The sequence below is a fragment of the Danio rerio genome, chromosome 15, assembly GCF_049306965.1.
Source record: "Danio rerio strain Tuebingen ecotype United States chromosome 15, GRCz12tu, whole genome shotgun sequence".
In the NCBI taxonomy this organism is placed as follows: Eukaryota; Metazoa; Chordata; class Actinopteri; order Cypriniformes; family Danionidae; genus Danio; species Danio rerio.
Window position 1 is genome coordinate 11,354,714 of NC_133190.1, and position 27,787 is coordinate 11,382,500.

General features: G+C 37.3%; 1 protein-coding gene across 31 annotated transcripts in view; it reads right to left on the reverse strand.

The window, feature by feature from the left end:
- Nucleotides 1–27,787, reverse strand: part of tenm4 (teneurin transmembrane protein 4) — a 463,933-nt gene that overhangs the window by 129,456 nt on the left and 306,690 nt on the right. For 20 of the 31 annotated variants that reach the window (XM_073922725.1, XM_073922721.1, XM_073922714.1 and 17 more), the window contains 3 exon segments: nucleotides 27,540–27,725; nucleotides 14,843–14,989; nucleotides 9,275–9,491 (listed from right to left, as the gene is read on the reverse strand). In XM_073922725.1, the coding sequence (XP_073778826.1) occupies nucleotides 9,275–9,491; nucleotides 14,843–14,989; nucleotides 27,540–27,725 (550 nt within the window). 31 annotated transcript variants of the gene reach the window in all.

The window sequence follows — 27,787 nt, forward strand, 5'->3', positions numbered from 1 at the left end:
TACACCTGCCATGCCCCATATGGTCTTAAACCTGACAGGTGGGCATATCTAAGCTTGTTTTTAAGAAAACAAATATAAATATGGATATATTAAATAATACTGCTAATAATAATATTATACAAAAGCAAATTGTTATGAATGAACTGAAAAAGCCTCCCGAGATGAAGAAGACATAATTTTTATGTAGGCTAGAAAAAAATAATACATCATATTTATGTAGGCTAGAAAATAATATGTTTTGTAATATTTTAATCCTTTATATTTTTATCCTATATCTATTCTTATTATATCCTATATATATATATATATATATATATATATATATATATATATATATATATATATATATATATATATATATATATATATCCTTACGATTAATTTTTTTTTATATATGTAAAGATATTTGCCAATTGCTCTCTTGTGCGTATTAAGCAGTGCGTAAGTAAGGCGCAACTCTGCGCCGGAGTTTAGACCGGGTTAGTTTTGGTCTAATGAAAAATCTATTATAGTTTCTCAAAATAGCGACGCGCCAGCGGTCTGCCTCAGAACGCCTTCCTTTTAGACCAAAACGCCTATGGGCGCAAAAATGAGCGTTAATGCATTTGCTATTTAAACAGCGTAGCGCAACGCCTCAAAACGACTCTTGCTCCAAGCTGAAACTACCAAAAGACTATTGCGCCGTGTCTTGCGCCACACTGCGCCGGGTGTATGATAGGGCCCACTGTTTTTTTCCCCTGCGTGTGTGTTTGTTATTCCTCGGTCCGCAGCGCGTGTCCAAATAGCAACTCCTATTTTTATTTAAATCCTGCCCATTTTCCCTCCCCCAGCACCACCACCCAAACAGAGCTAGACACACCCACTTTCCTGACTTTTCCAAACTAGAGGTGTAAAAACATCCTGCTGAAACGGGGGGTTTCATGGCCCTTTAAGATATTAATAAAAAGTCATGTTCTATGAATATATTTTGTAAATGTCATGCTGTACAATATATCAAATAGTTTTTGGATTTATAATATGCTTTGCTAAGCCCTTCGTTTACACAATTTAATTTATTTTAACCATGGGATTTAAGATTTTTCAAAAGCTGTATCTTAGCAAAATATTGTCCTATCCTATTAAACCACAATTGTTTGTCAGCTTCCAGGTGATATATCTGTTTTAGTGGTCTAGGGTCATACATTTACCTTCATATTAAAACCTGGCTGACTATAGTAAGCTATAAAACTACATTCAGGAAAAAATATAATAAATAAATGGAACTATAAGCACATACTCCCACACACTCACACACACTGGGGCTGTTTGAAGGTATAATGTTAGCTGTTAAACATTCGCCAGGTAGCGGAACAATTAACACTGGTGTGTAAGAGAGTGGCCCTTTCCTGTCCTTACTGCGGGCAAGATCACAGACCCAACAATATCCTTGTCCCAGGGAGGCTAACTTTATGCTAATTTAAGCAGCCTCTCACCTTCAGCAGTCCTTGGCTCAGCTCTGCGTCCCTGTAAACAAAGCTAGCAGAGATAGCGCAGAAGTGCACAGCCCCGCCGCAATGTCTATTATCAGACCGTGAGCCAACTCCAGTAGAATGGAAAAGAGAGAAAGGAAGTGACAAAGAAAGATCACTAAATAAAAGGGTGGCGAGATAGAGAGAGAAAGAGAGAGAGAGAGAGAAGAGGAGCGAGAGATAGATAGAATGTGTAAAGCTTTTGTCTATCTACAACATTGCTGGAGGTGACAGTTTGATTTAGAGGATTCTCATTCAGAAGGGGCAGTGATGCAAGTTTTCAGAGAGTGCACTGAGTGGAACTGTCGGCTCGCACCCACGGTGCAATATACCGGGCTGATTCAACAACGGCACGACAAATCATTTAAATATTGACACTGAACGGACCTGAATACGACAAAGGAGAAATGTAAAGAGGACTAGACAAAAAAGTCTAAAGTTCATTTCTTCAGCAAAAACCCAGTTCAAACAAGACAGTCGGAACGAGCGAGAAATGCTCAAGGAGCTTTTAAAAACAACAGACATATCACCTTGTGTAGGCACATCTGCACTGCGCTGACAACCGTGTAATTTTAGAGCATAGAAGCAAATTGTAGGCCACGTCTGACTTGATATTAGACAAGACATCTTAAATAACTATAGGAAAGAACATGCTAAATGGCTCTGAAAGGCAGCCAGAAGGGCTGTGAAGCATGTTTTGTATGTGTATAGTAGTGCTAGTGCTATGTGTTTAGGAAAGCTAAAACAGCTACATGGCTAAAGGGCCAAATTAGTGCCTTTTGTTTTAGCAAAATTATAAAATAACACTTTTTAATGCTAGCACTGTAGTGCTAAGTAGCAAATACAATATTCATGTGTAAAACTAGCAAATATGGTTTTATGAAGACTTTTTTGTATGTGTGAAGTAGTGCTAGCTTTATGTGTTTGAGAAAAACCCAAATAGCTACATGACTTATGGGCTAAATTAGTCCCTTTTTATTTCAGCAAAATTATTAAATAACATTGCCACAAGCTTTTTGATGCTAGCACTGTGATGCTAAGTAGCAAACACAATTTTCATGTGTAAAATTAGCAAATATGGTCCTTATATGTTTTTTTTTTTACGTGTTAAGTAGTGCTAATGCTATGTTTTTGGGAAAAGCTAAAACAGTCACATGACTAATGGGCAAAATTGTGCGTTTTGTTTCAGCAAAACTACTAAACAGCACTTGCCACAAGCTTCTTAATGCTAAGCACTGCTAAGAAGCAAATACAATATTGATGTGTAAAACTAGCAAATATGGTGTTACGAAGATTTTGTTTTTGTATTTGTGAAGTAGTGCTAGTGCAATGTCTTTGGGAAACGCTAAAATGGCTACATGGCTGATGGGCTAAATTAGTGCCTTTTGTTTCAGCAATATTATTAAATAACATTTGCCGCAAGCTTCCTAATGCTAGCACTGCTAAGCAGCAAATACATTTTTTTATGTGTGAAACTAGCAAATATGGTGTTACAAAGAATTGTTTTTGTGTGGAGTAGTAGTGCTATGTGCTTGGAAAAAGCTAAATTGGCTACTGGCTAATGGGCTAAATTGTGCTTTTTTGTTTCAGCAAAATTATCAAATAGCTCATGCTGCAATCTTCTTAATCCTAACACTGTGATGCTAAGTAGCAAACAATTTTCATGTGTAAAACTAGCAAATATGGTGCTATGAAGCATTTTTGTTACATGTGTGGAGTGTGTTTGGGAAAAGTTAAAACAGTTATATGGCGGGCTAAATTAGTGCCTTTTGTTAGCAAAATTATTAAATGGCACTTGTAGAAAGCGTCTTAATTCTAGCACTGTAATAATAAGTGAAAAATAAAATTTTCTTATGTAAACCTGGTCAAAATGGTACTCTAGAGTTACAATTTGGGCATTTTTAGTAACTTAGCATCACTGATCCAAGTATTTTCAGCAGGTGCTGCCATTTCTTGTCCCTGTAATTGTCATGCCATGCCATGATGCCTTATCAAGCACTGCAAATTACTAGAGACAGACAAAATCTGCTTTAAGGAAATAAAAAACAATTGTAAGTTCTGCACTGAATATTGTAGAAATCTTGGAAATTTGTGATAAATGGTGTTAAAAGTGTAAAATACATACAAATAGAAAGAAAAAACTACACGTCCAATTAGAACTTTAGTAGCTCCCTCATAAATGCAATCACCAAAACACATAATAATAATTCTGACTTTAACAGTATATATTGGTGTATTCTAAATTTCTTGTACAAATTAATGAGGGAAGAATAATGACATGCCTCAATTATTTTCAATTTTCTGCCAGAGAATCACTTCTTACAGTTACTTACTTTTCTATCAGTGGTTTATAAATTGTAAGGCCTTTTTATAACTGATGTAACAGAGTTGACCAGAACACAAAATGTACTTTTTTGTAACAGAAATGATAAATAATATATAAAATAGAGGTTTTGTGCAAACGTTTATTTGCTTTAGTAGAGTAAATGAGCAAAAAATATGAATTTGGATCATTTAAATTAAGTCTTAAATCTTTAAATGAAAATGTCCATAATTGCACATGCATTTTTTTTTGAGCTAACGTGATTGAATTTGTGTTATTATTCAAAATGGTTTCAATACATTCTTAGTTTAGATAGTTAGACTATAAAATCATAGCAATATAATCATATAACATCATATAATATCATAAAAGTTTATCTTGGAGATGCAAAAGTGTATCACAATTCACATTTGCACTGAAAGTAAATAATGCACTGTATAAAAAATGTAAGTAAATAAAAGTGTGAGTTTTATGGAGATTGCTTTCTGCAGAGATTCTGTGTGGGTCTACTGATTACAAAAAACTCACAGTACCTGCTTAACATACAATAAACATGCTCCTTCTGTTACCTTATTTCTGTCTAGAGAAGTATTCTTCCCTTTTGCAAATACTGTAACATAGAGATATTGGCAAACTAGAGATAAATAACAGACCATTTCAGGCCACCCCCCATTAGCATCTATATATGATGGTAAAAGGGACTAAGTGCATCTTCATCCAAGCACATTAATTATTTTGTGAAGTCTATAGCATTCAGACAGATAGAGAACATATTTCGAATGCTCGTTCATAGTCTTGCATTTAGAGTGTTTCAAAAAGATCTGTAAAACACAGGTGCCTTTCATCATTTCCATCCATACTTCATCCTTGTGGTCGGACATGTCATATGGGCATTTCTGACATGTCTCCTAGCATGCAGAAGTGGTTGTCCAATCAATAAAAAGGGCTGATCGGGTGACGGCAAGGGGCTCTTTTAATGTCTAAGAGGTCCATCTGGGCTGCTGTCAGCCTCTCTCATATCTGTCAATGTATGGAGGAACGAAAGGCTAATAAATAATATATCAGCCCTGATATTTTTAGGTGAATTGAGGTCTCCATCTTACGGCTGATAGCCGACTTCAAAAGCTTTTATTTATTTATGTCTTCTTTTTTTTCTTCTTGGAAGATGATGGTGACGAAGGGTAGGCAGAGAGACCCTCATCTTGAAATAATGAAGAGAGTATCTCGAGACTCCCTACTGAGCTTTGCAAAAAATGTCACCTTGGGAAAATGTCACACGGTATTACAAGAGCATTTCATGAATACCAACTGACTTGTCTACAAAAGCCATATCAAACAAAGTCCAGCGTTTCATCTTTGCATGAGGTTACGCACATCGGATGCTGTGACACGAGTAGATTGAGGGCGCAGTGATTTATGCAACCGAAGAACGTCTGCTAGATAGGACTGAGGAAACGAGTGCATGAAGGAGAGAGCTGGACAGCTTTGAAGTGATCAGAGTCTCATTAGGACAGTGCAGATTAGACAAAGGGAGTCCGTACTTGCCAGAGGCTCAGCCATGCAAAGCAAAAGGCCATTCGGTCCAGAGTCTGAGCTGGACTGTGGGAAATGCAAAAACAATACTCTATAGCTGAGAAAAGACTGTTTGGTGATCCAAAACCCCTCTAAACAAGTATTTTCCAATATTTTTCTCCATAATATGGAATGATATGGAACAATTGTATAATTTACCTCAAACTGAATCTATTATTAATTTATATTAATAAAAAAAATGTGATATTGATACTGTCACTAATTGTTGTTTAACACATTCCTAAAACTTTTAAAACCACAGAGTTGACAATGACAGAGTAGCAGAGTAGCTCAACCTGCGTTCTGTGTGGGTCCTAATGCCCCAGTATATTGCTAGGGACTCTACTCCTCAGTGAGCGCTGTCTTTTGTAGAAGTTAAACCGAGGTCCTGACTCTCTTTGGTCATTAAATATCCCAGGATGTCCTTCCAAAAAGAGTAAGCCAACTTTGCCCACTGGCCTCTGTTCATCATGGCCTCCTAATCTTGTGGCCTGTTAATCACATCATAACGGTGTGCAATCTGGCGCAATATGGCTGCCATTCAAGTGGATGCTGCACACTGGTGGTGGTTGTGGAGAATACCCCCAAAAATATGTAAAATGCTTTGAGTGTCCAGAAATGTGCTATATAAATTTAGGGAAGTATTATTATTATTAAGCACGCTTATGTTTTCAGTCAAAATTATACATTTTGACTAAAGGTGACAAGTTGCACTGGTGATTTGATGGTCATAATAGATCATGGTAACTGTTTAACTTTATTTAAATACACATTATTAATTTAATCTGACTTCACTTTTTCATATTTTATGCGTGAGAAATGTGTCCTGTATAGTATCTGACAACAACAAAGTTTTACAACAATAACATTTTCCACCCCTTTGTGCTTTAGTCTTAATGCACTAGACATTGTATGATGAACTCTTATATGCTTTACATGTTTGTTGTTTATATAACTGCTATTTTTATTTATAAAACTCAAATTTTGCATCACGTTTAAACACACTATGAACCGCAGCCACGCTATTTCTATTCTTTATTCTCTATTTCCACCTGGGGATAGTCATCCCGAGCAGGGGCGTAGATTTAGGGTGGACGGTGGGGACGTGTCCCCACCAATAATTTAATTCACTTAAAAACATCGCGCTGTCAGTATAAACCTAAACTCAAGTTCGCTACTGAATGAGTCCATCATGATAATGCCGTTATGCTAGGGTTTTCACCGCTTTTACGTTCAGTCTAACGTTAAAGCAGACTAGTCTGTAAACAATATTCCCTGAAAACTAACTGCAGAATAAACACCTACACGTAAACGTATATGACCCTGCCAGTTCTCCTAATCTCTTAGAGTAACATCTCCAATTTTGGTTGAAACAATTTGTCAGAAAAACTACAGCCTGTGCTCCATCTTTTAATAATACTGTGAGACATGTTTAATTTGTACGAAAAATGAACGAAAGTCTTTAATAACTCTCTCTTTATCAGTTAATAAACATTATTTTAACAAAACACTTTCATGCCTGGAGCTAGCATTGAAAGGGGTTATTTGTTTTCTGAAAAATTGAACCTTTTTGCAGTTATTCACCTGATTTTCTGTTTAATTGAGGTATAAATATTACATTTTAGTTACATAATAAGAACTATTTTTTGCTGAATAATCTTGTTGGATAGTTATTACAACTACACTTTTTAATGTACCAAAAATATTTCCTGCCATTTTGTCAAATTGCTTTATTTACACATTTAAACTGTAAGTTTTATTACAGTTTTATAAATAATAAAAATACTTTGAACTAGAAATTAGGACTTAAAATTTTTAGAATAAATAAATGAAGTACAGTTCAGATGCCAAAACCTCTAAATGCCATGTAAAATGAGCATTTTTCTCAGCTTTGTATATTTATGTTCAGTTATTTCACTTTATAGGCAATGAAAAGAACGTAATTGTCACTATAAAAGTAAAATCACTGAGTCCACACACAGGAGTTGGAGAAAAATGCTAATTTTAGAAGAAAATATTAAATGGCATTTAGAGGTTTTTGCATCTAAACTTTTCAAATATGTAAATATACTTATTTTTAAAATACAATTTTTTATCATAATTTTCTTTGGGAAATCTGTTAAAACTTGATTTAAATTAAAAACTGAAGCCCATAGGCAAATAACCAACTAGCCGGCGCATTCTTCCTTCCTCAGTGAAAATTTATCCATTTGAATAATAAGATAAATTCTAACATAATAATAATCCAACTTTTGGTCTTTCAAACCTCCTGACTCCCTTGGCTACATGCATGACTATTTAATTTAACTTAATAAATTGTAAGAAGAGAGGATTACTTAATAATACATTTTAATAGCAGTTAAATAATAAATAGCAATATATATATTATATATATTATATATAACAATATTCATTCTGGGCGGGGGTGACTCGTCCCCAGTCCCCATCAATGTCAAGCGCAAACCTACGCCCTTGATCCCGAGGCCCCTAGAGACTATACAGCACCATTGATGCGATCCAAGACCTGTGAAGAGATGATCCAAAGGTATCCATAATCCTGGACCAGGCCTTATCCCGAGCTGATGCTGTGGTGGTCATGGAGGAATGGAGGGCTTGAGACTGATTGCTAAACAACCACAGAACAAACAAGTCCCCGCATTGATCCTGTGGGCCAGCCTGACCTCCTGCCGGTGCCCTACTCACACCTGCAGCTTCTCCACGATGGACGTCCAGCTTCTCCAGCCTCCGACGCCTAGATTGCAGCTCCACACAGGAAGTTTGGCCAGAAGAATAATGGTCGTGCCCAACAGAGCCTGGTTATTCTTAACAGAGTCTGGAAATTTGCTCAATATGCTAACCTCAAACCAGATACCACATGGAATGTCTAAAACTAAATATGTTGCTTGAATAATGAATAGTAATAAATGGTGAATTCACTGTTGTATTACAATAACAACAGAGTTGACAATCTAATTTTGCTGTATCATATTGTACAATAATTATGACATGCCTTCTAGAGTTTGTCTAGTAGCATCACTTGTAGCATATCGCATGCTTTTCTATGAGTTCTTAAAAGTTTGTTTTGCATTGTTGTTTTGCAATCAATGTAACAGAGTTGTCCAGAATGTAGAAACCCCCTCTAAACAAGATCCAAACCAGATCCAAAACAATAAATTTCTACTCAAGTTTCCAAAGAATCAAAGCAAGACAAGGCCTAAAAACAGAAGGTTTTCAATCGAACACCTCTTTGGAACATTATGCCTTTTGGAGACAAAAATCAAAAACGTCGACGCACCCTGGGCGACACCATTAGAGACGTTCTCCATGGAGAGCAGGGGAAAAAAGATGCTCATTTGCTTGTTACGTTTTCATTTTCGCCTTTGAAATGTCAGACCCGCTTTCATGAAAGGAAATGCGGGGATACTCTACAACATTTCAAAGGAGCGCAACTTTTTCCCCAGTCTATGGCAGCGTCTTTTGTGCTCATTTCAGTTGAGAACAGGAAGAGAGCGAGGGACGAGATCGCTGCGCGAGTGGGATGCAAATGCAAAATTTGGCGCTCATCTAGGTATTGTTTACAGATAAAAAGGGAACGCCACAAAATGGAGGCAAAAGATGAGAAGTCACAAGGGACCACACTGTGACAGCACTGTTCTTCATACCAAACATCTTTAGGGCACCTTGGGATGAGCCCCGTGCCCTGTTTGTTTACAGGAACAAGAGCTGTAGATGGATTGACAGCATCTGCTTATAGTTACCGATTGATCTAAATATTACCACTATGGTGAACCGGGATTTGGAATGAAAAAAAAAAAAAAAAAAACTTAAAACTGTATCAAACAATGCAAAAAAATATTATTGAATCACTTACATGCCATCAAAGGGATTGACACCAGGTATGACATGGGTGCTGTCCCGGCCCACCAAGAAATGGATGCGCTGATAGAAGGACTGCAGGGTGCTCAGACTGGAAGAGATTTGGGTTTCCTGAATGATATCCAGAGGATCGGGAGAGCCCACACACAGAGATGTTGTGTGACATGATGCCTGCAAGCAGCAATCCGGGTCCATGCAGTCCGTCAACCCATCTGTTCAAGAGAGTGAGAGGACAGGGTGAAAAGGTTCAACTTTCAGTTATGGTAATCAAGCAGATTCTTTGCACATATGGATGTACTGGTTTAAAAACTAAACTCTTCTGTGAACTTTCTTCACCCAAAAACAAAAAAATACCTAGCAATTTATTTAGCTTCAAACCATACTGTGTACTGTATATGAATTTTTTGAGTCAAACATACACATTTGGAGTAATTTATGCAGGCTCTTCCATTTTGTATAATGGTGTTGGGTTGTAGCCCCTTTTTCTAAGCTTCCAAAACTCCAAAAGTCTTTCAGAACTCAGGAGTCATCAGGTGGTAAGTGCATGTATTATAAAGTAGATCAATGTGTTTTTGTAACAAAAATATTTCTTATTTTTAAATATAAATTCTAATCGTTGACTTCCAGCTGCTGCCGAATACTTTCCCCACAATTTCTTGACTGACTTGATGATTATGATGTACCCCAAAACCTCAAACTCCTCTTCTCTTACAGTGAAATCCTCTGACATCTTAACTTTTGGTTTACACTTTAAATTAGTTACAGTTAGTGGAAAAATTATACAATGATTTATCAAGTTATTGCCTTGTCTCTGTAATGCAAATGTATGCCTTTTTGAGCTAACTTCATTAAATTTAAGTATGATATATTACTTATATATATTCTGTTTTCCAAAAGACATACAATTAACAAAGACAACCTATTTTTTTATAAATATAAAATTATACATTTTGAGGCGACATAGTGGCGTAGTAGGTCGTTGGGCTGCTGGTTCGAGCCTTGGCTGGGTCAGTTGGTGTTTCTGTGAGGAGTTTGCATGTTCTCCCTGCGCTTGTGTGGGTTTCCTCGAGGTGCTCTGGTTTACCCCACAGTCCAAAGAAATGCAGTACAGGTGAATTGGGCAGGCTAAATTTTCCATAGTGTATGAGTTTGAGTGTTAATGAGTGTGTGTGGATGTCTCCTAGAGAAGGGCATCTGCTGTGTGAAAACGTGCTGGATAAGTTGGCCATTCATTCAGCTATGGCGACTCCGGATTAATAAAGGGACTAAGCCGAAAAGAAAATTAATGAATAAATGAATTATACATTTTGACTAATAGTGACAAGTTTGTATCCCGACACAGTTTAACTTTATTTAGATACACACTATTAGTCTAAATTAAGGGTGTCCATACTTGTTCCTGGAGTACCAGTGTCCGGCTAAGTGTAGCTCCAACTTGCTTCAACACACTTGCCAGGAAATTTCTAGTATATTTAGTTAGAACTTGATTAGCTGGTTAAGGTGTTCTTGATTAGGGTTGGACCTAAACTCTCTATGACACCGGCCCTTGATCAGGACTGAGTTTGGTCTAATTAGACTTTATTTTTAGGGGTTAAGTATGAGAAATGTATCTTTTGAACACTTACTGTATAGTGTCTGGTTAGACTTGCCAGTTTTAGATCAGTGGTGCTCAACCCTGTTCCTGGAGATCAACCTTCCTGCAAAGTTCAGCTCCAACCCTGATCAAAAACACCTGAACCAATTAATTGGGACCTGAACAGCACTTGATAATTACAGGCAGGTGTGTTTGATATGGGTTGCAACTGAAATCTAAAGGAAGGTCAATCGCCAGGAACAGGGTTGCTCCGATCTTCCCCACAGTTCAAAGACATGTGCTATAGGTAAATTAAGTGTAAGCTCAATTGTCCATAGTGTATTGGTTGGGGGTTGAGCATTGGGCTAACCGTCCACCCTAAAAAAAAGCTAAATATTAACTTTGATAAAACTGACCTGGGAGTAAGTAAGTAAGTAACACACACTTCATGAGACAAGTGTTAACCACAAGGTGGCCTATGGGTTAGTTTTGTGTGAAAAAAAAAAAAAAAGGTCAGCTACACCAACCCCATTACACAGCATGGATGAGCTACAATAAAGTGTACAACTACTTTGACTGCTTTTATTTGTCTGTGAATCTTAGTAAAATCAGTCTGATGTGGTCATATTCCATTAAAAAAAAAAAAAAAAAAAAAATATATATATATATATATATATATATATATATATATATATATATATATATATATATATATATATATATATATATATATATATATATATATCTTCATTAAAGGGGGATAGAGTTTCATAAGCCCTCAAGACATAAACCAAGCACCTACTGTACAGAATGAATCTTCCAGAAACTACTGTAGCTTCATCAGGTATGACCTGGTTACCAGAAATGTTCATAACCTGCAGCACAAATGCTTTCTAACATGCTTATTTTGCTGAAGCTATTGTTATCCCCCTAGTTCGCAATCTCTAAATGAGAGGAAAAAAATATTTCATCATCCCAAGACGAGCATGGGCAAAACTGTTAGAATCTCAGAAACTTCTGAGTAATAACAGTCTCTGTTGGACAGCTTTCTGTGCCCTACAGCTTCGTTATTGCGGTAAGTTAGAGCAAGTCTGACTTCTTATTTCCTTCATGTTTTTTTTTTTTTTTTTTCTTGCCAACACTTTCCACACCTCTACAGGCAGCTCAGCCTCTCCCTCCTGTAATTCTGCAGAAATAATTCAGGACTTCAGGCCATGCTGAGAGGAACCCTTTAATGTACTGAAGTGGGTCATCCCTTATTCTTTATCAACTCTCTCTCTCTCTCTCTCTCTCTCTCTCTCTCTCTCTCTCTCTCTCTCTCTACTTTCAGGAACCACTCTGACCAGATGGGCCAGATTACAAAAATAACACCTCTCCTGTGGAAACGTCAACATGGCTTGTTTCAGTCATCATCATAGTACCGCCAATTGATTGCTTTACTCTGAGTGCATGAGCTAGAACTTTTGCACCGCTCAGTGCAGATTCCAAGCGGACAAGACTACCACTGATTTGGAGCAGGGGTGTCCAATCCCCCTCCTGAAGGACCACTTTACGGCAGAGTTTATTTCTGTCCAACTAGAAGTATCTTGTGAGTCTAGACCTTCGCTGTGTGTCTGCTGTGTATGACATCAAAGTACCGCAAGAACAGTTGGATGGCCGACGGCTCTGTATGACTTGGAATTGCTCTGACTGTACTTTGATGTCATACTCTGATCATTCTGCACAGCATCAAATTTATAGTAAATACTATGGTGCTTAGTTTAGTAAAGTTCTTAAGTTAATTTAGCTAATATAGTTGCTATTGTAATACAACAACTATGTTTACATACTGTTTTTAAAAATATAGAATATATTTAGGGTGCACAGGAAACATTGACTATGGGGGGGGGGGGGGGGGGGGTTCACCTATTTTCAGTATTTTTTTTGTGTGAATAAATAAGCATGCTTCAGTGAACCAAATTCATATATTTAATTCAATTACATCTCATTGGTTATAGTTGTCTGTGCTTAGAGGGAAAATTAGCTGATTCTGACCTACGATAACCTCTGATTGGTGACTTTTCAAGGTGCATTTTAAATAAGATATGAGTTTAGGCTATTTGTTGATTAAAAACACCTTTTTAGGGAAAAGTACCTTTTGAACAATTGCGGTATCTATATAAGCTAGATCTGCTGGTGTTCAGATTCTAGATTCAGCCTGCCAACTGAATATTTTCCTGCATGATGAGGTACAATGGTATGAACATTTATAGAGATGATCAAATGTATATTTACTTTATATTTATTTCTTTATTTGTATTGTTATTATATAAGATAATGATCAATGTTAGCTAATTTCCACAGTTTAAATAGTTTACCCCCCACACATGTTGTTTTTGTGTATTTCAAGGGAGATCAAGGGTTAATTAGGGGGTCAGATCCATCTAAACCTCCCCATAATTGGTACCCTGGTTATATTAAAACAGCAGACCATAGTACTTAAAACAGCTAATCAGTTCACTATACTTAAGATTACAGTGTGTTGTAGCTTTCGTTAACAAAGTGGTATAAATATTGCAGAACAATATATAGTGTTGTGCACTTTACTATAGTATAGTTCTAAAACACATAATATTACAAAGTACAGTATTTTTTTACAAGGATGTTACTTCACGTCATCTAATCAAGTAATCTTCCAGGAATAAATCGGAACTTAACTCTGTCTTTAGGATGATATGGTAAACAGAGGTCTCAGCTCTCTGTGGTCATAAAAATCCCAGGATGTCTTTCAAAAAAGAGTAGGGGTTAACCCTGGCATCCTGGTCAACTTTGCCCACTGACCTTTGTTCATCATGGCCTCCTAACCATACTCATATCATAATTGGCTTCATCACTCTTTCCTTCATCACGTTTCCTCTCCACCAATCAGCTGATGTGGGCATGAGATTTTCTTCTGTTATCTTGGGAACACGAAGCCTACAAGCTTACAAGTTTGATTCCTGGCACCGGCAGAGACTGTAGGTGTGGGCAGTGAATAACCAGCACTCAATTCCTCTCGCAATACCATGGCTACAGTAAATCCCTTGAGTAAGGCACCAACATCCCTACTGCTCCCATGGGTGCCGCAATGGCTTTCCACTGCACAGGGTGTGTGTGTTCAAAGTGTGTGTGTGTGTGTGTGTGTGTGTGTGAGTGGATGTGGATGGGTTTAATGTAGAGAAAAAATGTATTTGCTTTTCCTTTAATTTAGTCAACATCTAATCATTAAACCAGATTAGAAGGACACAGTTTACATCTCTTTGTATGACAACTTGACAGTTTCTCATTCAAATGCATCAATGCCCTATTAAATAATCAGCATCAGTAGTATTTAATGACATTTAATACTATTTTAACTGCAGTTAGGGTCAAGAAAAAATATAGATGATGCCATTTTAAAATGCATAGCACAATTATAATGGTCTCATGACAACAACTTCTATTATAGATTTATGGCAATTACAGTTGTCTTGGTTATATCAAGTTATCATGACATGTATTTGTTTGTGTCAAGTTGCTATAACAAAGACATCTCAAACAATGTTACCTTTGCATTTAAAATGACATAACTGAGAGAATAGATCTGTTGTCATAAGTATGCATAAAACCTCATTTATACTCATGTCATTGTTATAAAGGTTATTCGACAGTCTAACAAACATACCATCAAGAAAAGGATGCTTCTATAGTATATCTTTGTTGATCACACATCATTCCAATTTGATTTAGAAAATAATATACAGTACAATTAAGAAAAGAAACGAGAAGATAAGAAGCGAGACGAGACGAGAAGAGAAGCAAAGAGAAGAGAAGAGAAGAAAAGAGAAGAGAAGAGAAGAGAAGAGAAGAGAAGAGAAGAGAAGAGAAGAGAAGAGAAGAGAAGAGAAGAGAAGAGAAGAGAAGAGAAGAGAAGATTCCAGCATGTTAAATCTTGGTAATAAATGTCACAGCAGCATGTTGTTTGTGTTATACCTCCATCATTGTCCTTGCCGTCACTGCAGGCCGTCTCCATTGATGTGTCGCAGCCTGCTCCCCGCCAGCCCAGTTGACAAACGCAGTACCAGCCATTATTACCCAGCGTGCATCTGCCATTGCCATTGCACAGACCAGGGCAGCCCTCTGTGCACATAAAAGCAAAGCATACACATTAGGAAGAGCACTTCTGACCAAAAACAAACACTGCACTATAACAGACAAAGCCTAGTGACAATATACAAGACAAAAAAGCCTAAATGAAGGGCTGAGGGTCAAAAGAGTGGTTCAGTAATAACAGTGATAACTTCAGGTGATTAACTGATACACCTTTTTAAGCCCTTATATCCTATGGAGGCAGTCTTATACTGCAGAGCTCCACCAGATCAATACATTCTCATTAGTGTTGTACAATAGATGCACAGCTCAGCTCTAAAGAGAAAGAGAGAAAGAGAGCCAGAAAGACAGGCAAGACAATGGAATGCAGCAAAGGTAGAAGCAAAATCTAAACTATAGGAGAAAAGTCCACTATTCTTAAAGGGTTACTTTACACCAAAATAAAAAAAAATAAATAAATAAATAAATAAATAAATAAATACTGTGATTCCAGACCTTTGTTCATCTTCAAAACACAAATTAAGATATTTTGGATACCCCTGATCCTCCATATACAGCAATTGCACAGACATGTTGTTTGTCAAGTTAAAAAGGTACCAAAAATGTCCTATATACCAGTAGTACTTAAACTTTTTTTCATCAAGTACCACCTCATAAAACAATTGTCTCTCCAAGTACCACTATACAGAGCAGTATTGAAATACAGTGGCGTAGTTGGCCCAGTAAAGCAGCTACAGCTTTGCACAGTTCAATAATGTGGCAGATTAAGTCCTACTATTAATACTAATTAAGTAATATTATACTTATTATTGTTAGTAACTTTAAACATTATAAATAGTCTGAACTGTGCTTATTTGTAAAAAAAAAAAAAAAAAAAAAAAAACATTTTAATTAAAATTTTATTTTAAAATTTTAAAATTGTAGGTTACTGTTCTTAAAAAAGAAAAAGAAAAAGAAAGAAAAAAATAATCCTGTACTTAAAAGTATTACCATATAGTAGCCAACTCATCAACACCTGGAAATGTTGCATGGATCTTAGAAATGTAGGCTATATGTCATCATATATTTATATATAACAAATTTTTGTAAAATTTTTAAATATATGTAGCATGTACACATGACATATTTGATTCCTCCGCATACCACTAGAAAATCCGCGTACCACTAGTGGTTTACGTACCACAGTTTGAGAACCATTGCTATATACAATCCATGTGGCTATAGTGGCTCAATTAGAAAATTTTAAAGCTGCAAGAATACTTTTGTGTGCAAATACATAAATAAAAAAAATCTTAATAAATTATTGTCCTCAGTGTCAGTATAGGGTGCTTATTTATGTGTCACACTCAGTTGTTTTACTGTAATATTACATAAGAAACTTTTATGCTTTGTTTCAAGTAAATCTCACATATACATTGTTGTAGTGTTCATATGAATGTGCGCAATTTACTGACACTGAGGAGAAGGAATCTTTGAATAAAGTTAGTTTCATTTTATGTGCATGCAAAACTTTTTCTAGTTTGAAAAAATCTGATTAAAGCATTGGGGATTTTTTTCTTTTTCTTTTAATTTATTTTATTTGATTTTTATTTTGTTTTATTTTTTTACTTTTTTATATCTCAATAAAAGCAGAAATGCTTCTAGAAAAAAATCCAGGCCTATGTACTGAATTTAGCTGAAGTTAAACTGCAGAAAAGATAAAAAAACTCAAGGGCATCAGAACGTCCTATTGTGCACAGTAAGGTGCTCCTTTGTAGACATTGCACATTCATGATGGTGGAGACTTTACAGCAAATTACTACTCAACAGTTTATGCATTCTATAAACCAGGGGTTCTCTCAAACACTAGTGGTATGCAGGCTTCCTTCTAGTGGTATACAAAGATATACAAATAAGTCATATATAATATTTACTATATATTTCAAAATTTATCAAAAAGAGTTTATACATTAATTGGCTGATATTTATGAGGCCCAAGGAACATTTCCAGGTTTTGATGAATAGGCTACTATGTGTTAATACTTTACATTTAAGCACAGCAATTTTCTGTTTACTTTAAGAACAGTGCAATTTTTAATTATCTTTCAAAAGCACACATTGATGTTTTATTTGTTTTTAATGTTTAAGTTGATGTTAAAACTATTAAAATTGTAAAAAGTGGCTGATGATAAAAAATATTCATAACAAAATAAATTAATCTGCCACGTTTTTTGAACTGTACAGGGCTGTAGCTGCTTAATTAGGCCTAATACACTACTCTGTATTTCAATACTGGTCATTGTGGTGGTACTTGGAGATAATTTTTGGTTACTTGGTGAAAAAAAGTTTATACTTTTAATTTTAATTAATTAATTAGTGAATTAAGAAAAAAAGTTTAGGAACCACATTAGAACATCTTGAAGCTACAAGAATACTTATGTGTGTAAATATAAAAATCTTAACAGTTTATTTTCCCCAGTGTCAGTATAGGGTGCACATTCATGTGTCACGCTCAATTGCCTTACTGTCATATTACCTAAGATGCATCTGTGCTTTGTTTCGAAAGTCTCACGTGGGCATATGGGGTATATATATCAATGCAGTGTTCTTATGTATGTGCGCAATATACTGATACTGAGGAGAACCAATCATTGAATAACAAAGTTATTTTTGGACCTGGGGAGGCCAAGCTGGAGCACTAACTCTGGTCCCTCTTGCTCTGCAGTGGTTGGGGAAATTTGAAATTTAACCCCAAAAAACAAACCATTACAATTGGCATGCAAAAGTATTTTTTCTAGCTTGATAATATTCTGATTAAAAAATTAAAGATGTTTTTTTATATATTTTTTTTATTTATTAGCACCACATTGCTGTCTATGGAGGATGACAGCTCTCAGATTTCATCTAAAGTACCTTAATTTGTGTACAGAAGATGAAAGATGGATTGGAACTTCACAAGGGTGAGTGATTAATAACATTTTTCTATTTTTGGGGTCAAATACCTCTTTAAATGTGCAAAATGTAAACTCCAATAATACAAAAACAGATTCTGTTCTGTTGCTATTTAATGTTATACAGGTTTACAGGGCTGTATTTGAGCAGCAAGGTTAATGTTGACAGGTTGCAGAAAGCACAGGTGGCACACAGTTCTACCGTCACGGTACGCTCCGTAAAACAGCGTAAAATGTCTGTCATTGTCATGCGTTACCCTCCTCCCCTCAATGCCACTTATAAGCTACCTGTCCAATTCTATTTCCTGAGATGAAAACATAAACAAAAGGCGAGAAACCCGTTGCCATCAAATGTAAAATCCTGACATGCTTTTCACAAGCCAAGAAGCGCTCTCCAAGATGTCTGTGCTGACCTATTTTGTCAGCGACAGTTAGCACAGCCACTGCTGGAACATCACAGAGACTAAAAGAAGGGGGAGAGTGAGAGTGGGAGTTTGTGTAAGGAAAGAAAGGTGCTGGATGCCTGATAAGAAGGAAATCCGAGATGCCTCTAAAAGCCATGATCATTTCTAAAGATGGCTCAATGTTTTCATCCAGCCTTTGTGCATCAATGTTCCAAGAAAGCTCTGCTTCAATAGCTGATATTCGTAGCTGGTGTACACATCTGATGTCAGAGAAAAGAGAACCGCTGATCCTTGATGTAGCATGCAAGTCTACACCAAATGGAGAGGCCATTGAGGAAGCAGGCTGTAATGGTGACTAACATAATCATATACTGAAGCTGCTCAGATCAGCACATTGTCATTTAAACATCAGACTGAGTGATGAAGCTTTGGAACAGTGGTTCAGACACATGATGTGATACACTGAGACATGGGTGAGATATCCCTAATGGCTCTCTTGATGACTTGCAGACTCACAATCTTGTTCAAATATGCACCTTCTTTAGTTCAGTCCTGTTCATGATAACAAACCAGAACATGCTATATACATGTCTTTATACTGTAAATTCTCCAGGGAAAGATCAGAGCTAATAGCCTCATGGCAGTGCTCTGACAGACACACATGCACATAAATGATTCTTTAGAATCTGTTGGGTGGTTTAGGTGCTATAATGCACAGTTGCTGCTTAAAGAACATGCTAAACCCACCCAGTGTGACTTTTAACTTTCTCTTAGTCTCTTAGTTTAACTGGGCAGCCATAGCCTTATGGCTAGAGTTGGACATGTTATTCAAATGTCACAGGTTCAAGTCTGAATACCATAAGGGATTGTAGGTGGAGGGAGTGAATAACCACTGCTGTCTTCCACCCTTAATACCACAGCTGAGGTGATTCCCTTGAGAAGGGCACCAAACCCCACGACTGCTCCTCAGTTGGTGCACCTCACAGTATTTATGTGTGGATAAATGAATCTGCTAAAAAAGTAAAGATTTTAAAAAAGTAACATTATATTAAGGGCTACCGCCAACTTAACATTTTCCATGTCGACTAGTAATCCTTCATATTAAGCGATTAGTCGACTAATAGAATGTTTACTAATAAACCATTTAAATCAAAATAATGACATTTTAATTGCCTACTCAACTTAGTAAGTGATTGAGTGCAATGCAGCACACCAGCAGAAGTAATGATTGTAAATGTGTGTGGGAAAACTCTTAGGGAGACTGCATTAGCATTTTAATAATTTATTGATAAACTAGTGCTTTCTTTAATAATTGACTTAAGAGACACTAACTATGTTTCCATCCACAGATGTGAATAAAGCAGCGTTTTCATCCAATGAGTCAAAGAGAACAAAATTGTCACTTCTTGATTAACTGGCACCAAATATTAAAAATAAAAACGTAATTTGATGCAGTAGGAGAAGCTGTGTGAATTTTTTTCTTTATTTAATAAATGACTTGCTCCTCAGAAGACAAATGTTGAATCGCAATGAACGCGTGGTGGCGTTTAAAGCACGAGACGTGGAGTTATTAATAATATAATAACACTAATACTGCAATAGTTACGGCATCTTAAAATCTTAACACCTCATCTTAGAACGAACAAAACAACAATTCAGATGTTTAACAAGGTGCTAAACCTGCTGGTTTGTCTATTCACACACATTTTTATCATCACATAACATCTTATAACAAAATGACTTTTTTAAGGCATGTATTGGGATTTGTTTGGTAGAAATGTACCCATTGCAGTTCATGCACATTTTTTCTTATCGAATCAAAAGTTTATGTTCATTTTTTTATGCACATTTTTAAAAGATGTACATCATGGCATTTCCATTAACCTTTTTTATGTGCACATCCAAAATGCACATAAAAATAGGTGGATAAAAACATTGCTACTGACTCGATCATCATCTCCATGTTTAATACAGCATGTTTAATACAGATTACACAGTAAATCACATGTAATTTTTGGTTCCTTTACTGTACTTTGATCATCTCAGGACTTTTTCAGTCTATGGATGATCAGGGAGTTCTTGGATTACTTCTAAAATGTCTTAATTTGTGTTCCAAAGATGAACAAATGTTTCACGGAAATGAAAAGACATGCGGATGAGTATTTAACAGCAGACTTTTTATTTTTGGGTGGAATAATTCTATAAGATTTTTATAGAAATAATCATTTATGTTTAGTTTTAGCTCTTTTCAAGGCCCCTCACATGGGTACACTTCTTTGGTATTTCAAACAAAAGGATTTTGAATAATTTGAAAAATATAACTTGATTTTAATCCAATTCATAGCAAAACATGAGAGTGGAATAACATGTCTAAAACCTCATATGATTCCAACACTTCACCATTTGACAAAGGTGCTGTATGACACCATTTGACAAAGGTGCTATATAGCACATTTAAACATAGGTGCTATAAAGCACTTAAAGTTGTTCCCCTTATGATTACAATCCAACAGAGCAATTTAGCACCGATTTTGTTTAAAATGTAGGGAAGTTGCATCTGGATGTTCTGAGTCCAAAGCCCAATCTTGTTGCCATGCATTTATGCTTCTGTGCTCTGTTTGTGTTGCTCTGCAACAACACTTCCAAAACGTTAGCTGGCTGTATGCCCCTGTGTGCCAACTTTTTTTTCGCAGTTTTTTTTCTGAACACTACCTAAATGTACATACTGTATGGCTCAAACGCGGGAAGTGGTGGACAAGCAATAACTTTTATTATAAGGTAAACACAAAAAACTCCATCTGGAGCTCCTTCAAAGCACTCGACACTTGACACCAAGCTGATCAATCACAGAGCTTACGCTACCAATCATTGCGACATGTAGTCACATTTTTTGAGAGATGCACTAAAGCATCAGTGACAGCCATGACGAGGGCTATGCGACCATGCGAAGGCTTCGCCGGAGCATATGTGTGCACTTGACTTAGAAGTACAAATCAGCCTTTAGGGGAAAATTTTAAAGCCCTTACCCTTCACACTCTGTCCCAAGGGCCAAAAGGGAAGGGGTACAAAAATAGAATTGGGCCTATGTTTCTACTCAGGTACCTTTCCTGATCTTCATTACTCGCCTATTACTGTCTCAATAATGGCAACAATACTTCTATAAAAATTCCCAGCCCATGTACTGAATTTATTTGAAGTTAAACCCTGCAGAAAAGGTGAACACTCAAGGGCAGCAGAGCGTCCTAATTTGCACAGTAGGGTGCTCCTTTGTAGACATTACACATCCATGATGGTGGAGACTTCACAGCAGAGTGCTACTCAACAGTCTATGCAATGTAAAGCAACAAAGTGCAGACTTTGAATGTGTGCCATTTCTTGTCTTTTTTCAACTAACAACAAGAGCGTCCCCAACATAAAAAGCAGAGGGTAAAAGGCTGGGGATGAAATCACAGTTTCAAGCTGAACTACTGCCCACGTAAGGACAACTTTTTTGGCTACAAGGTGGACAGTGACAGTTATATGCTTCGCTAACAAGCAAAGGGCGATCTCGACTAGCAGACAGCAGGTTCTTTCTCCTACATGCAAACAGACAAACAGCTGCACAGTCTGCAGTGGCTAGGCGTCTGAATGGTTTGTTCTGAATGCTTATTAAAGGGCTAAATAAATAAAGATCTGTGCTCTGCTGGCAGCAGTTCAGCTTAATTGGCAGCCTTTTCAGAGAGAGGCCCCTGTGGAGCGCACCCGAGCATCAGGCTGAAACAGCTCCAGAGGGCCACAAAACGACCCCTGCAGCTCACGCTAGCCGCACTGCCTCTCTATGCGGCGAGAAAGGGAGGGAAGAGGTGGTTTTCACAGAGGCAGAAATCGAGAAACAAGAAAGGGAGAAAAAAAACAAGGAGCAGGTAGGGGGTGTGGACAGCCCAGGGCCCTGGCATCACCGGTGCATAGCATGCTTTAATTAGAGAGGCTGCCGCTTCAGCACCTCTCCAAACCACCAACACCCCCCTTCCAAAACCTCTCTGCTGTACTACACAGCTGCACTGAACATCCATTATGCATGGCGCCGGTTGGCAAGGTCCGTGACCCTCCGCCAGCCCTCCCTCCTTGGATCCTGTGGGGCATCCGTCCCCCTGAGTCCCACAGCAGGGATACGGCAGCTAAGGAGACGCTCTGACTCTCGTGCCGCCCACTCAGCAGGCATAAAAGTGCTAAGTGGCGCAGTGGCAGAGCAGCGTATTGGATGTGGTGGCACAACAGCAGCATGATTCAACGAGGACTGCATTGGTGAGGCATGAAACATGGGCTGAATGTAAATGCGAGCGGAACCCTAAAGATGAGCTTTTTGACAGATGGGCTGATGGCAGGGTAATGGACGACAGAGCATGAGAGAGGAAGAAAAGATAGGACAGGAGGAGTGCCATACCTTTCACTACCTTATCCAGATAGTGAGCTTTAGGGGGAGATAAAAGACAAGGACATATAAGGGAGGTTTCTGAACAGTGCTGCTTCCATGACAAGACACAGACAGCTAGAGGCATGGGCTGGTTGCTCAAGACTGCTACGTTAACTGAAACACAGAAGGGGCTGCAAAGCGATAGCAAGGACAAAAACATGCAACAAGCAAAACAACACGTCACAGGCTGGGAGAGAGTTAAAGGTATGGTGTGACAAGGTAGAGAAAGAGAAAAGTGAAAAAAAGATGTAGAGACAAGTCTCGATTTTCAGTATATTAACATTTTTTTTGGAAACACTTTCTATAAAGACTGCATAAACATATATCATACCGCATTTTGCATTCGAATAAGTTTTAATTTAGATATAAAAATCAAGCGCACATGTATGTCATACAGCTTTACATCTGAGGACTAATGTTGGGTTCACAGCAAACTTGCAAACTTGAAGCATTACATCAGTTGTTCTAGTTTACTCGCGGAATGTTTTTCACTTTAAGTAAATTTTCTGCTCGAGTTCAATAATAATTTCTTTTTAAAAGGTATGACTAAAGCATTCTTGGCAAAGACATCATACATGAAACACCATGTGTGCCGCCTGGTGGTAATTCACCTCAATTCGCACATTTGCATCGACTTTGAGCTGTCATGATACTGAAATTTGATAACAATTAGTACTGAAATATGAGCGTTTCAAAGTCATGCCGATCGGCTGGTTTGTCTTTAAGCTGATATACGAGCGGTCTGATGAATCACGGCTTTAAAATGCTCAAGTGTTCCTGAATATTACACGCAGTAAACAGCTTCTAGATTGGTGAGCCGATGACCTTCACAGCCAATTACAGTCATTTGTGTTGAGCACATGAACACAATGACAAATCAGCGCTGTTTATGAATGTGCTCAACAGTGCTCTAATGTTCACGAGAAATGGACGTTTTTAAAATTACAATACTGATGGGTAACGATTTCCAGTATTGTGACCACCCTATTGACTTTGTATACAGCTAATGCTGAGTTTACATCAGAAATACAGCACTGCATCACTTGCTCTCATTTACTCACAGGATATGTTTTTGCCTCACACAAATTTTCTGCTTGAATCATGCTTCAGTTGGGTTGAACAAAAACACTATTTTAAGAAACTTTTCAGTTCTTTGTGATATTTTAACAGACTGAATACATAATTGCTATCTACATATTTTGATCTATTGAGCCCAAACATGGGAGCGTTGTCTCAAAGGATCTCAAAGGAACTTCCCATCACTACTGTGCATCTAACCCCAGAAGTAGCCTTGCACACATATTGTACTTAGGGCTGCTATCTTGTGAGCAGCTGTATTTGAATTTGAGGATGGGTAGATGGCAGTGTTCATGTGCCCTTTGAACACAGGTATAAAAAAAATATATCTTTAGTTGAGTTATTATACAATATTCTGGTAATTTTGTATCTAAGTAATTTCAAAATGTAAAAAAAGGTAAATATAACCCTAAATACTAATTAAAACTAACTGTATTTTAAAAACAATAGGTCAAACCAAAATAAAAACTAAAACTAATAAAAAAATCCAAAACTATTATAACCTTGATTTGCTGTGAACCCACGCACGCACGCACACACACGACACGGACACAAGCACATGCACAAAAACGAGACCCTAACTAAATAAAAATGAAGTGATGATGACGACAGCTATACTAAAAAATATACTGACATTTTTGTTGACTATTAAAAAAGAGACGAGAATATGATAGAGGATTTTGGAAATTATCCAGTCAGAATTATCCTTTGTGTGTGATGCATGACACACGTATGCACATTCGAAAACTGTTACTGGTACACAGTAGATGCGGGACGCGATTACATCAGCATCTATGAGAGAAAAAGAGGATTCGCGTTTGATGTCAAGACAAAAAGACTGTAAACCATATGGCGAGGAAATAGCTGCTAAAAAGAACAAATCAAAATGCCAGGATTTCATCCCAAAATTCACGCAAAGGTAAACTCAGAACTTTTTTTTTTCATTTACCCGAGTGTTTCCTTTCCCCAACTGAAATGGTATAGCCTCTCGTTAACTATTAGAGAACTGACTCTGTTAGATTGTACTTTAAAGTTAAGTCTTAAATTCAATAAGTCTTTAAATCTTTTATGTAAGTATTATGTACAATATTTTAATTAAATTACACTTAAATAAATTCAAATATATTTTAGCCAACTAAATCTAGACTACATCTAACTGTCTAAAAGCTTGTAAAATTTAGTCAACTAAAACTAGACAAAACAAAAATAATTCAGAAGACTAAAATATGACTAAAACTAAAATGGATTTTTAGACAAACGACTAATGCTGTGTTCACACCAGACGGGGAATGCGCAGATAAATTGCATTATTTGCACGTAAATTCATGATCGCTTTCCTTGCGTGTCAAATTTACTTCGCAACAGACATGGATTTGTATGATGGGCAGGGCTTCTGTCTGCTCGGTGACTCTAGCTTCGTTGCTAAATAGCTAACATGGATTTTATTGAGAAAATAACTGTGTTTATGTGCTTTACGAAGGCTGGAAAACAGCGTTGATATGTTTAGAGCCGTGTCTGAGTCCACTAGATCCTTTCAGAGGTGCACCCATCTCTGTGAGCTCATCAACTCCTCCAGAAACTTAGCCTGGATGATGGAAGCATTCAGTGGTGCTTCTGACTGAGCCGAGCCTAGTTTGATGAACTGTTGTCAGTGTAGGCAGGAGGATTGTCCCCCAAGACACCAACAACAGGAGCTATGTCATAATCACGCCCCCCACAAGAGCAAGCTCCTGATTGGTTAACACGGCGCAAATGTCCGCTGAAGTTCAGATTTTCGAATTCAAGTGTTTTGCGTAAAACGCGCAATACGCTCTACTCGCGCTGCTTCACTCGCTCTACTCGCGCTGACGAAATGCGTCATTCACACCCCCTCATTCGTGCGTATCATGCCGCAGGATGTCTATTCGTGTTTTTGCATTGACTTGTACATGTTAGTCACTCGCACTTGATGCTTCTTCCGCGTCTGATGTGAATGCAGCAAAAAACTTAATCAAAATTTGCTGTCATAATTAACACTGCCATACATACCTACAGTATTTTTTTTATTTATTTTTTTTACTATGGATGTGAAGGTTATTTTTGGCTACGTTGTAATTCCTACATTCTTTAAAAGTATTTTCTCTTCTCTTAAAGAAGAATAAACTTTGGTTAAAAAAGGATGAGTAAATGGTGGGTACATTTTAATTAATGAGTAAACGTTAATGCAGACTTTCTGGAAAGTGTTAATATTTGTGCAAGTTAACATTTCTGTACAATTAGTACATCTTTCACATTTAAAAGTGTGATAATGTTAAAAGCGTATAAAGACATGTCACCAAAAAGACAACCAATCCAAACAACACTAAAGAGGCAAGACGTCACCTGTCCAACATTCTGCACAATACACCACAGACCATCAGACTTACCACCTTTAATGGCACACGCTTTATAAGACTGTAGGGTCTCTGTTGTTGTTCTCACTATGGTACACGTATGAAGAACATCAATAATGCATTAAGAAAACATTAAAAGACAGAACCCTGGTGCACTGGCCCTGGAAAAATTGTTTTCTATTTTTGCTGAACTAGAAAGTTCATAAGATCAAATGAGATTTTTCTTTTTTTGCTTTGTTTCTCTCTGATGTTTTGCGAGCTGTTCTCAGAGACACAAATCAAATGTTATAGCTGGAAAACAACCATTTTAGATCAGACTATGCATGTTTCTTAAACAGAACTGATATGATGCGGATGTTTTTGAACAGAGAGGATCAGAGACGGAATGAAAAAACAAGGATGTTGAGAGACACACTGGTAAAGACAGTCTCACAGCAGGCTGCTTAATGACACATTTAGATTATTTGCGTGAGATAAGCGAGAAGATAAATGTCAGACACTTAAAGTGATGTATCGATGTTTCAAGTATTTGTATAGTCTATTGGTGTTGTCTACAAATACAAGTTAAACAGTGTATGTTAAACAAGAATATGTTTGGATTAGCTTCATTAGGGGCTTAATAACCCAATGCCAACCCATATTTCCTGTACTAAACCACCTAAGGAAGTTTTGCATTGCTTTAAAACATATTAACATATTTTGTTATTAAATAGTAAGCAAACAAATGAGCACATTTATTGCAATACGGTTTGGTATATTTAACTTCGGCCCACAGCCCTCAATCAAGTTTGGCTTTTTGCCCTTTATAAGAGAAAGTTTGGGCTTTCCTAACTGAATAAAACTAACAGAATATTTTATGAGAACGATTTTGCAACTGCTTATACCAGAGATAATCACTTAGCAGTAGTAAAACCAGTCTCTAGTGTGCTATTAATTCAAACTTAACTAAATCAGTCAAAACTTCCAGCTTATACAAATCACAAAAAAACTAAACTGCAAAAAAATAATGAATATTTTTTTCACAATATTCCATTTTAATTCCCCAATGTAAAGAATGTCTTTCCAGTGACTGCGTCCTCTCGTGCAGCGCAAATGTTTGTGTTCAAAATGAACTAATCGGAAGGAGCGACAGAGAGGAGAATAAGAAAAGAGAGAAATGATGAAAAAGACACCTTAGCACATTCCCACATTAAAATGCATGAAGACAAGCTTTGTATCCTTGAGCAAACCTGTTCATGCTATGCCGAGTTGCACAAATTCAATTACGCATGCTTCTCTCACACCTCCTCATCCGCCCCTTCGTCCCACACAAAAAAACACAAGCACATCCCACTTCCTCCTCACCGATAGTGCAGTGTTCTCCATTCCATCCCGGGCTGCATTCGCACTTTCCGTCCTTGCAGGTCCCGTGTTCGCTGCAGCGAGGGTGACAAGCCCGTTGCTCGCACCCGGTGCCCATCCAGCCCTCGTCGCACCGGCAGCTGCCCGCCACACAGATGCCATGTCCACCACAGTCCGCTGCGCACAGCTCTGTGGGACACACAGGACAGAGAGAAAGAGAGGTGTTACCCAGGAGTATTTGGGACAAGGGA